The sequence below is a fragment of the Andrographis paniculata genome, unplaced genomic scaffold (assembly GCF_009805555.1).
Source record: "Andrographis paniculata isolate CXL003 unplaced genomic scaffold, ASM980555v1 Contig83END, whole genome shotgun sequence".
NCBI classification, from domain to species: Eukaryota; Viridiplantae; Streptophyta; class Magnoliopsida; order Lamiales; family Acanthaceae; genus Andrographis; species Andrographis paniculata.
Genome location: NW_026137621.1, coordinates 1,457,275 through 1,469,416, shown reverse-complemented (window position 1 = coordinate 1,469,416; position 12,142 = coordinate 1,457,275). Strand labels below are relative to the sequence as shown.

At 35.7% G+C, this 12,142-nt stretch overlaps 1 protein-coding gene and 1 pseudogene across 1 annotated transcript; one reads left to right on the top strand and one right to left on the bottom strand.

Moving 5' to 3' along the window:
* The first annotated feature begins 7,156 nt into the window (after positions 1-7,156).
* LOC127241642 (organ-specific protein S2-like) lies at positions 7,157-8,588 on the top strand. The gene is made up of 5 exons (XM_051260783.1): positions 7,157-7,175; positions 7,263-7,275; positions 7,379-7,406; positions 8,128-8,223; positions 8,295-8,588. The coding sequence occupies exons 1-5, from the start codon at positions 7,157-7,159 to the stop codon at positions 8,586-8,588; spliced, it is 450 nt and encodes a 149-aa protein (XP_051116740.1).
* A 709-nt stretch (positions 8,589-9,297) lies between these two features.
* LOC127241641 (ras-related protein Rab7-like) lies at positions 9,298-11,854 on the bottom strand (annotated as a pseudogene).
* Between the last annotated feature and the right edge of the window lie 288 nt (positions 11,855-12,142).

Below are 12,142 nucleotides of genomic sequence, written 5' to 3'. Positions count from 1 at the left end.
TGCCTTTCTTAAGCGAGTATGCATATTTCGGACCACTAAATTGGTCATCTCTTTCTCACTGATTACCGTAGGACATCGCCCTTTCATCAATCGCACCCTTTCTATAAACTGTGAAGCAGATTCTTCTGGATACTGTCTCAATTCTAGTAAATCAGTTAAAGAAACAATTGGTAAAGGATTGAAGAATCTGGCATGAAATGCCATCTCCAGTCCTTCCCACGTCTGAATTTGTCCAGGAGGCAGACTTGCAAACCACGAAAACGCTGTTCTAGTAAGAGATAAACCAAACAGTTGCAACTTATAAAAAGGGTTATTACCAACTTCTCCCAATTGTACTGTGAACCGACCAACATGTTCTATGGTGGAAGATCCGTCCTCCCCTGAGAATGCATGAAAATCGGGTGGTCGATAATTCCTTGGGAGGGGGTGTTCATTAATGATCCTTTCTGGGAAAGGTCTCTGATATGCAGGGCGGTTAGCCATCTGAGGAGTTAGCCCAAACTGATCCCTTAATATATGTGCAATCTCATCAGGATCTACATGAAAGCGTTGATGATCAGGAACATGGAAAGGATCCTGCACAGGAATATGAATAGGATCATGTATATGTCCTCCAGGCCTGTCCTCCCTTGTATTGTTCGGCTGCGGACTGGAAACCCTTGGTCCCAACGGAACAGTGTTGAGAAAAGTCAGAGGAGATTTTCCCCTATCCGTTCGGTTGGGATTTGTGGCACTTGGAAATGCACTATCCACGAATGATGGCCCTGCGAAATTTGCCTGTAGTCTGGATGGTGATACTCCTGGTGGAGTTTGAGTAGGTTGAAGACTAACCCTTGACAGTGCTTGATCTAACATGTTCTGCATCAGATTATGTTGCTCACGCAACATGTTTTGCATAACCAAAGTTTGCTGGTTGTTCATTTGTTGAACATAAGACCTCCAATCAGTTGGTGGTTGTGGGATTTCCCCAGCATTTGGCACAATAGGTGGTGGAACGGATTCTCCCACCGGTGCCGAAGATGATTGAGGTTGTGAACCTGCCATATGGACCCTTCCGATGATACGGCCGGATCTAAGACGTATGAAATTATCGCCGGAATTGGAATGAGCAATTTTGTCTTGCTCCCACTGTGGTCGCCAATTTGTTGATGTATTTGTTCAACAAAAATAAAGTAAAATTCAAAGATATAGAAAATATCCTTAAACTTGATTAATTAGTGTCTGAGATAAGAAATCTCTAAACACTGTACGGTACATAAATACTCTAGAAATTACAAACTACAATACTGGAAATTGAAAGTGGTGATCCCCAAATCTGATTTTTGCTTTCTGAGAAGTTGATTGAAGATACCCTGTTAGTTGTTGACCCAGATCCTTAAATATCCCTGTTCGAAACTGCTGCCTGATCCGTTGTAACGATTACTCTTAACCGCCTAATAACCGCCACATGTCTCTAACCGCCTTACCAACCGCTTTATGCTTAGTCCCGACCTTATTGGCACAACCGACTACCTCTAGGCCCTTCCAAAAGTCGGTTGACCTTATCCGACCATACCAAACGCTCCCGAATTAGACAAACTACCGACTACAGGTTATATCTAACGGACGGTTGATACCACCCGACCAATCCCAATCCTAAACAACTCTCTTTAGCCATCTAATGGGCCAGGTCTGGGCCCACTCATTTCTCCCAGTTTGGGCCATTTGACCTAGCCAATTTTTCTGTGCATAACACAATTTATATCTTCTGGTCTATTATTTCCTCTAGTCTCTTTTCCCCTTAATATTTTCTTTCACTGGTTCCAGATTCGAAAAATATTGATTGATTGCAGTTTCGGTTGAAATTGAACCTATGGATTGCTCTTTTGAAAATTTTCTTCTTCGAAAGAGTATTTGACAATTTATGTTTGCTGGTAGATTTGTCTAAATGGTTTGAACTACCGGTTACGGTTTAAAACCGTCAATTTTGATTTATCAAAAAGTCAAATCAAAATCGAATATTTCGAATCATCATTACATATCCGATTTGATAGTTTTGTAACCAACGATTTCGGTTCAAACATTGCCGGTCGATGGACTTTTATTTACTTATTTTTAGTAATTTTCTTTTATATTTTTTATAATTTTTTTCCTTTTAAAAATCGGTTAGCTTAAATTTAATTAGATATATATTTATTTTTGTTTACTACATTAAACTTATATAAATAATAATCATTAATTATAAAATACAATATAATTTATATTAAATATAATTATATAATAAAAATTTATAAAATGCTAAATTTTAATTATTAATAATTTTTTATTAATATTATTTTAATTTTATAGAAAAAAGTAATTATATGTAATAATAAATATATTTGCCATAATGAAACACATCAATAGCCGCCGTCGCCCGCACTCCTTTCTTCCCGAAATCTCTGTTTTCTATTTTTTTTTTTTTATCTTCACTCACCCTTTCAACGTGTGATACATGCGAACCGTAAGACATTTCCCACCAGCACGTCTATACATATCCAGCAGAGTCCCATAATAAATTTTGTCATTGTCGATGTTCTTAAACAATACTTTTTGACCACTTACATATGGATGGCTTAGGTTTTCCACTTCAAAATTTCCACCCACTCACATGTAAATGTCAACCTTGCAGTCTTTGTCCATAGGTTGGCGAACAACAAAAACCTGCACGTGGGGCAACCAAGAATACATTTCAATAATCAACCCACCGACTTTCTAACATAAATAATCTAAACAAAGTGAAGCAGAGGTGGTCCACCCCACCCTGGAACACTATCCAACAACAACCAGACAAAAAACAATTGTTCAATTAACATAATCAATTAATTTCGTAATTGGACGCAACCAGTTACAGGGTTTTCGGGTCACCATCGAATATGTATAAAAAGCAAAACAAATGTACAAGGTGTACCCCCAATTCCACTTCTGTAAAAAATCGATGAACTTCTCAACCCGAAATTGTCCAAAACTATAGAAAAAAACTCAAAAGCCCTAACCGTAGAAAAAGAAAAACGCCGAAAAGCCCTAGCCCTAACACAAAAGTCATTTAAAATCGGTCGAACTCGGTGACTTACAAGAATTTGGGTTCGTTGCTACCCTTTTCTATGACAACACCTCCGTTGGATCGGTGTTCAAACCTGTAATCAATTTTCTCGTAGGTGGAAGAAAAACATCGAGTCGGGGATAGTGATGGGGGAGAGGTGTCGGTAGAGAGGGAAGTGATGGAGGAGTGTTAAGTGAGTTATTTAAAGGAAGGGTATAACGGTCCATTCGAAAAGAAATTTGACATCGTTAGGTCAAATTGATCAAATGAGAGAATGTGCGAGTTTTCTGAAAACACAATGGAGTACTACGCCGTTTTTAAAGTACAGGGGGAAATGACGCCGAGTTTCCAAACTACAGGGGGGATATAAGCAGTTTGCAAATAAAGAAAGATAAATAATGATGCAGATGATGTATTGCTTACAACCACTGAAAGATTGTACACAGGGACCCTACCAATGAAGAAGAAATGACAAGTAGATTTAGTGATGCAGTGCGATTGGTAGATCAGCCCATTATGATGGTTCTAATGAATAAGCACAACGATTCGTGGTTAGCGAGCTTATTCGTATAAAATCCAAAAATAATATGTCTGAGGCGGCATTTGATGATGTGTGTATTATGATGAGACGTGCCTTACTAGAAGGCAAGCAAGTGCCGTCAGGTTTCTATGCTTTAAAAAAATTGCTATCGAATATGAGAATGCCATCTCAAAAAATAGATTCTTGTCCAGTAGGATGTATGTTATATTGGAAGTCAGATGAAACGACCCAAATATGCAAGTTTTGCGGATTGTCAAGATGGAAAGAAAATAGTTGGCATAAAAAGGTTGCATCCGCTCAAATGGTGTACCTTCCATTGAAAAATAGATTGAAAATTTTGTTTGAGTTCAAACATACTGCTCAGGCAATGATGTGGCATGCAACACATCACACTGATGATGGAAAAATGAGCCACCCATCAGATTCAACTGCCAGGAAACATTTGAACACATGTTACCCAAACTTCACGCAAGATCCACGCAATGTGAGGCTTGGTTTATGCACGGATGGATTTGCCCCATTTGGAACATACGGTTGTAATTACTCATCTTGGCCAGTAATTTTGACACCCTACAATCTCCCTCCAGGAATGTGTATGCAGAAACAGTACATGTTTTTGACAGTTGTGATCCTTAGTCCGAATAATCCAAAAAGAAAGTTAGATGTGTACTTGCAACCTTTGGTAGACGAACTATTAGATCTATGGCACATCGGATATGTGGTCTATGATGCACATACAAATCATCAATTTTGTATGCATGCGGATTTAATATGGACCATAGGAGATCTTCCATCATATGCGATGGTATCGGGATGGAGTACTGCAGGCATCCTAGAATGCCCAATTTGTATGGATGATAATTCGGCATTTAGACAACAATATGGGAGAAAAATGTGCTACTTTAACTGTCATCGACAATTTTTACCACAATGTCATGCCTTTCGTCGAGATGATCAGAGTTTTATTAAGGGTAAAATGTTGAGGGTACTGTACGGGACTGTTTAAGTGGGGATTTGATATTGCAATGGATTTCAAGCATACCAAAGGTAGTTGATAACCCATTATCAGATGCACATAATGGGTATGGAGAATCACATAAATGGACGAAAAAAAGTATACTTTGAGATGTACCCTATTGGAAAGATTTGTTGTTGCGACACAATATAGATATAATGCACATTGAGAATAATCTGTTTGAAAAATTATCTACACGATCATGGATGCCCCAGGAAAAACAAAAGACAACATTAATGCTCGGAAAGACATGCATATGTTATGTGATCGACCTGAATTGTCCATTCCACCTAATCTTGATGGACCAAAACCGAAGGCAGTATACAGTATCACACGTCAAGATGCTAGGGTGCTCTGCAAATGGGCATCAGAAATAAAATTTTCAGATGATGTTGTATCCAACTTGAAAAGATGTGTCGATATTAGTGGAACGCAATTCACTAAAATGAAAAGTCATGATTCGTATGTATTCATGCAATGTTTGGTACCTGTTGTGTTTCGAGGTATACTACCAGACTACATATGGGAGGCACTTACTGAAGTAAGTGTATTATTTCAAATAATATGTTGTTGCACATTGTACATTCAACAATTAGAGCAAATGAAAATCAGAGCTCCTTTAGTTGTATGTAAACTAGAGAATATTTTCCCGTCTGGGTTTTTTGATAGTATGGAACATCTTCTAGTCCATCTCCCTGAAAAAGCAATACTTGCTGGACCAGTGCACTACAGATGGATGTATCCGTTTGAGAGGTATGATGTATGATTTTTAAATTAGTCTATATTTCAATAGAACCTTACTTGCGATGGATATTTGAATGCTAGATTCTTGAAGGACTTAAAGAACAAGGTTAAAAATAAAGCACATCTGGAACGTTCGATTGCAGCAGCGTATATTATGGAGGAGGTTGTATTTATCAACACAATATTTCAACGAGAAAAATATGGATGGTAGATTAAGACCTTCTACCCTCACAAATAGAAAGACGTTTTTAATTTTTATCTTTCCAGGACAAGCAGGTGGACGTGAAGCGACACCGTATATATCTGATTCAGAATATCGATCTGCTTCCATATATATCTTGACCAACACTACAAAGGCAGAGCCTTCTTTTCGGTAATTAATATAATATTTTCATTGTGGATTATATGATAAATTTTTATAATAATAAACGTATCTTTAAATTATCCAAGGAAATTAATGATTAATTTAAAACATGAATAAACTAACATGTTCTATTGTGACTGGGCTAAGGAGCACATAGGGACATCATCTATTTCCGTTGATCATATATTTTCGAAGGTTATGTGGATTGGTTTCGAGACTCAATAATGAATATGAACTTAGATGATGTGCTTCAACTCTTGCGTGCAATAGCATCAGGCATGAGTTACAAATTAAGAATGTTTAAGGAATATGTGATCAATGGATGGAAATTTAGTACCTTTGAACGAAGTGACGGGCGGGCGAGTCAGAAATATAGAGTTGCAGTGCAATCTAATAGAAAATACAGTACTTCAATAGAATACTTTGGAGTAATTGAAGAGATTTTGCAAGTTTCGTATGATCTGCATTATCATAGGAATGTGGTTTTGTTCTGTTGTCGATGGGTTGTCCCTAACCGAGGGACGCGACGCCATCATACATATGATTTGGTTGATGTGAACTTTCCGTATCTTCTTAGGACAAAAGAGCCCTACATATTGGCACAACAAGAAAAACAAGGTTTTTATGTTGAGTATGCTAAAAAAACTAGATCCAACTCCAGATGGATGACTGTTATGAAAACCAGGCCACATAACGTGGTAGATGTGACATGAGATGATTTGACATATCAGTCTGATCGAGTGAAAGGATCCACGGCGTGGATAGACTCTAATGCATCTCACAATTGATCTGATAGTGTTCAATCTAATGTAAATTTGGATTTACATGTAAGTTAATTGGAATCTTTGAAGGTGAAACTAATGACCGTCATATTTCTGACTGGGAAGAGATTGATGCACATGAACGACATAGTGATTGATTTTCTGATTTTGTTGAATAAGTAAGTTCTCTTGATTTGCGATTGTTCATATATGCTGCTGGAACCATTTATTTTCATCTCTGCAGATTAGATGCAATAGAACCTATGCCATGCCTCTACTTGTTTTTTGCTGACTTTTTTGTAACAAATAAGGTGAAAGCTTGGCTTAGGGTGATATTTGGTTTAACAAAGTTGAAGTAAAGGCTCCTGAGTGGATTCTGGAACATAAATAAAGGTTTTCAAGTTGCAACAAAAGCTTATTTTTTTAAGATATCAAGCTCTTGTATTTATTTTTGTCGATCAGTGTTGAATTGATTTGAAATATGGTTCATGCCTTGGAATTTTCTTGTTTGCCAAGGGTTGCAACAAGAGATGCAGAGAGTCAATTTTCTTGTTACTACAACTTTTGTGTTCTTTAATTCTTTAGTGCATATTCCTAGTTTTAGAGATGGGCAATTGATGCCACTAAAAGTTTATCCCTACATATGAGGTTATTAAGAACAAATAGAAGAATGAAAGCAAGGGGTGAAAGTAAGTCGTGGGTGACATATAAAAATGGTTAATACAAAATAGGCACTTAACTATTTCATTTATATGTCATTTTTGTTTAATATTCAGAGCTTGGCGCAAGGTGAGAATCAAGCTTACAAGTTTTTATTGTCGGGCTTTAACCAGTTAAGTAAGGATTTCATCATCGAATACGAAGCATGTTATATTGATATTTTATTATGTAGGTTGCGACTGGTCAAGTTGCTAGCATTGGTATGGGTTTCGCTAAGTTATGATCTTGGTTGATGTCTAGCACTGGTATGTATGGTTGCGTTGAGTTATTTGCATATTAATTTGAGAGATTAATAATTGGAAAAATAGCAGAATTTATATTGATACTAATATATACACGCCCAGAATTTTTACACTTAATTTTAGTCTTGTACCCCTGTCCTTTATATTATTTTTCTCCCTTTGGCACGCCACAATGGTCTCCCTCAAGATTGGTTGGACATTGATTTCTGCATTGCCGAGGATTTCAATTTTGTCGCTAGATCATTTGTCAAGTCTGGAGGTGTTATATCTACTATTTTGTTGGATGTTTGTTCACTGTAAAGTATATCTTTCTTCTATCTTCTAGCATAGCCGGTTCATTTTACACTTCAATGTGTTTTTCATGTATTGAGACTTTGGCTTTCTGTTTAGGGCTCAGTTTTGTTGTGACTTTAAATTGACTTGCAATATATGTATATGCATTTGTTGTTCATGAATACACTACAAGAAAAAATCATTTTTGTAACAAAACTTTTTTGTCTCTAAATCTACTTTTTCTGTTACTAATGACATCAGAGACGGAATTAGGAATGGAATTACGTTAGCTACGTGAACTTTAGGGACGTAATTCCATTACAAATATATTATTTTTTTGTAGTGATAGTTCTAAAAGAATGGTTGATAATGATATATGTTGTGTTTACTTGATGTTGTAATGTAGGTCGATGCAAGAAAAGCACCGGGCGAGTACCGGAATAATGTCGCGAAGGATAAGCCCGTGCCCCTTATTGGGAATCATCTCATTATCATGTCCACGGCAACTTCCACCACCACCACGCCTTGCCGGATAGTCTCAAATCTGAAAAAGGTTGCGGGACAAATTTTGAGCCGAGGCCTAATGTGTCTGTTTATGGCGAAGATGTCGAGCCTGAAAAGAAGGAGAAGTCGCAAGTTAAAGGTGACTTCGAGCCGAGGCCTAATGTGTCTGCGTATGGCGAAGATGTGGAGATTAAAAAGGAAGAGAAGTCGCAAGTGAAAGGCGACTTTGAGCCGAGGCCTAATGTCTCTGCATATAACGAAGATGTAAAACCTAAAAAGAAGGAAAAATCGTACGTGAAAGGTGACTTTGAGCCAGTCCTAATATATCGGCGTAACCGACGATGTGAAGCAACAAAAGGCTAAATTTGGCACGGAAGAGTTCGTGCCGAGGCCAAATGTATCTGTTTATGACAAGTAGGGAGGAACGTTGAGGTACAGATTGAAGAAATTGTGTAATAATATGATTGTGTCCATTCATGCATTATTGTCTCTGTCGTGTATTGTCATTTATATGAAGATGTGTTTGTGTTACATATCCAATAATTCTTAGTGAACTTGGAAATGGTTGCACTTTCAATTTGCATCATGGATCATGTATTTTTAATAAATCTGTACTTTGGAAGTTAGCCAGATGGGGATGTTATGTATTGTAAGATGATTTTGATTTGAACATATTTTCTTTACGAAACTTGTAGTTTTCAGTTAAATAAATAAACAAACGACAGACGTAGCATAAAAGGTTAAGCATCAACAATGAATCACTACCAAGTCTGGATTGTTTACACCATACTGTAATTTAAATATTTATCTCATGAATTTGGACCTCCTAACTTGCTTGTTTTCATAATAAATTTTTTCATGCACGAAATCAAATTGGTTTCCTAGATCATGCATTCGATATAATATTAGGTAAACAACATTGTCAAGAAATGTTGTACAAGGAATAACACACAATAATTTAAATCTCAAGTACATAAGAAGAGTCCAGAAGCAATAAATATAATCAAAATACATGAATTTAGCATATGATATATAAATTATTAAATACACAAAATAATGCAATCTTGGGGGATTAAATCAAATTAAAGCAGTGAGAAAGTCCATGCACAACTAATTCAACAAGGGCTAAATCAAACCATACAAATTTTATAGTGTACAAGAAAATAAATAAGACATGGGCAATAACATATATCACTTGGTTTTGCCTTCTGGAGCTTCTCATTCTCTTCTCTTCAGCATTCGCACCCGGTTGATCTTTGCTGATTGCTGCTTCCAACATCGATTGTGTCGGGCAAGTATCGTCAATAAATTTCCCAACAAAGCAATGAAGAAATAGATAAGTGATTAAGAAAATTCATGACTGGAATGTTCGGTGAAGTAAAATAATTCTGGCACCAGGATATGGTGGTATCTTATACTCGATGCATTGCAGTTTTCAAGAACTTTGGTATCCACACAGCATGTTATTGTTTAACCTTAGTCTATACTAATAATGTATTATGACAGGTTTTATTTACTTCCATCTCTTCTTCTCTGCTCTTTAACGCCTTCTTTGCAATGACCTGGAAAGCCTCTTCCACATTGGTGCCTTCTTTGGCAGAATTCTCAAAGTAGGGAATGTTCCCCTTTGAGGCGCAACAGGCTCGAGCTTTTTTCTTAGACACCTGTACACAAGGCAATGCCATCAAACAGATTACTCGGTATGTATATATTTATATCTAAATTATTATGTCATACAGAACATGTTATTCAACAAATTCAGGAGAGGGGAAAAGAAGAATATGAATGATTACCACTCTGCTATTTCCACCATCCACATCAATCTTGTTGCCAATCACAACAAATGGGAAATTTTCAGGATCAGATTGGCTTGCCTGCAGAGAAGCTTCTCTTTTAGCATGTTCTTTCTATAATAGATAGATTTATCTTCTCTTAAAAAAAAACAAAAAAGAAAAAGAAAATAGTAACCCATAGAACTAACATTAGGGGCCACTAAAAGCAATCAGCAATTTTAAAGTCGATCTAACATATTGAGCCGTAATGACAAAAGAATGCCCTTGGAGGACTAGGATTAATGCTAATGTACGTGGTGAATGAAATTGAAAGATTAACATCTAAAAGTATTTTGGGCTCACATATGTGTATCTAATAACATGTTTTTTCTCTCATAAGCAAAAAAGTGGAGATTGGATCAGTATTCTATGTTTAAATGGAAATCACTTCAATTAAAACTCTGGACTATATGTAGATTTTATGACACACTGAGAACATAGGTGGTGTCTTTGGGGCCGGATGATAATTCTAAAAAAAGGCAATAATAAGGGCTACCATCCGAATAAGATAAGGAATAGAACAAATACCTGAATTAAGATTTCCTCCCTCGAGTTGTTAAGGTTGTCAAATGCTTTCATCACATTGACATCGTAGACAATCACACAACAATCAGCACCGCCGTAAAAAGCAACCCCAAGGCTTTGAAATCTCTCATTGCCCAGCTGTATCCCATATCTTAATTGCACAAAAACTCAATATCAAGGTATAAAACACCAAAACAACATAAAACTCTATAGTTCAGCTACATTGTAACTTTCTGTCAATTGTCTCAGGTTTTGGAAAAAGAGCAATAGGTCCAGACGAATATACCGATCCAATTTTAGAATTGCTAATAACATGAATAATATCTAGACTAATCTGTAAAGTGAAAACCCTGTCCTCAAATTGAACTTCCTTGGCTAGGAAATCTGCCCCTATTATGGATTTGTATTGGTTGCTAAACCTCTTATTTACATACCTTTAAATAACATGTCAATGAAAATAATAGTAACAATGAAACCAAATTGAATCACCAGACTAATAGATTCTGTAAATGCAATAGGAGTTATTTTAACTAAGTAATGAGTGTTTTAAGGATACTGGTTCATCGATGAGGTCTTCCTCACCTTGCAATTATACACACACAAATAAATAAATAAATATAACCAATCACAACAACATAAACATAAAATTGCAGTCATGTTAACAAAAAAAAAAAAAAACATAAAATTACAGTCAGAATGTAATCATTATTCATTACATCTAATTAAAATTAATATAATTTGAATATATAATTTACATTTCAGATAAAGTCAAATAAAAATATATTTATTTTGAATAGCATCATTTTAGGAACAATAAAAATTGTGTATAAAATTTTAATTAAATATATTTATTAATAAATAAACTTAAATTCAAATATAATTAAATTGCACAGAAAAATCTGAATAAAAAATATAGTGGGATTTTTGCCAAGCATTTAATTTCACCTTCACTCCACTCTCCCATTTACTTTTATCCACAATCACATTAGTCACCATTTATTTTACACAATCATGGATTAAACATATTTAAATTTTGATTATTTTTTAATATCTTATATAATTAAACTAACTTTAAATTGTGGCCCTTTTTTTTTTAATTATAAATACTCTTACTAAACCTACTGTCAGAAAATTAGAATACACCATCGCTATTGAGAGCCAGGATTTGGCAACGTCATCCTTCCAAGCGTTCCAAGATCTGGCAACATCTTCATATGGTTTCAAAGTTTCGCAACAACATCCTCCCAAGGGTTCCAGGTTTGGCAACACCATATTCCCACAGTTCCAATCTACTGTTTGCTTGAAAAAGAAAATCTGAAGAACAAATTTAATTTTTAGCAATGGCTAGAGGTTTGTTTAAATTTCGCTATTCGCTTCCGCTAAAATATTTGATTAGATGTTTATTTTCTAACATTTGGTATCAGAGCAATTTTTGTCTCTGTGTTGCTTTGAATTTTTTCCTCAATCAAGCTTTAATTTTTTATTTGAAAATATTTTGATTTTCAACAATTGTTTTGCCAAAATTTTCTTGATCGAAATATGATTCTACGGTGTTTTAAA

Excerpts from the sequence above, each read along its gene's own strand:
- LOC127241642 (XM_051260783.1), top strand. Across the intron at positions 7,407-8,127 it reads TGGTCAAGTTGCTAGCATTG|GTCGATGCAAGAAAAGCACC; the intron begins GTATGGGTTTCG and ends GTTGTAATGTAG. Across the intron at positions 8,224-8,294 it reads ATCTCATTATCATGTCCACG|CCGAGGCCTAATGTGTCTGT; the intron begins GCAACTTCCACC and ends ACAAATTTTGAG.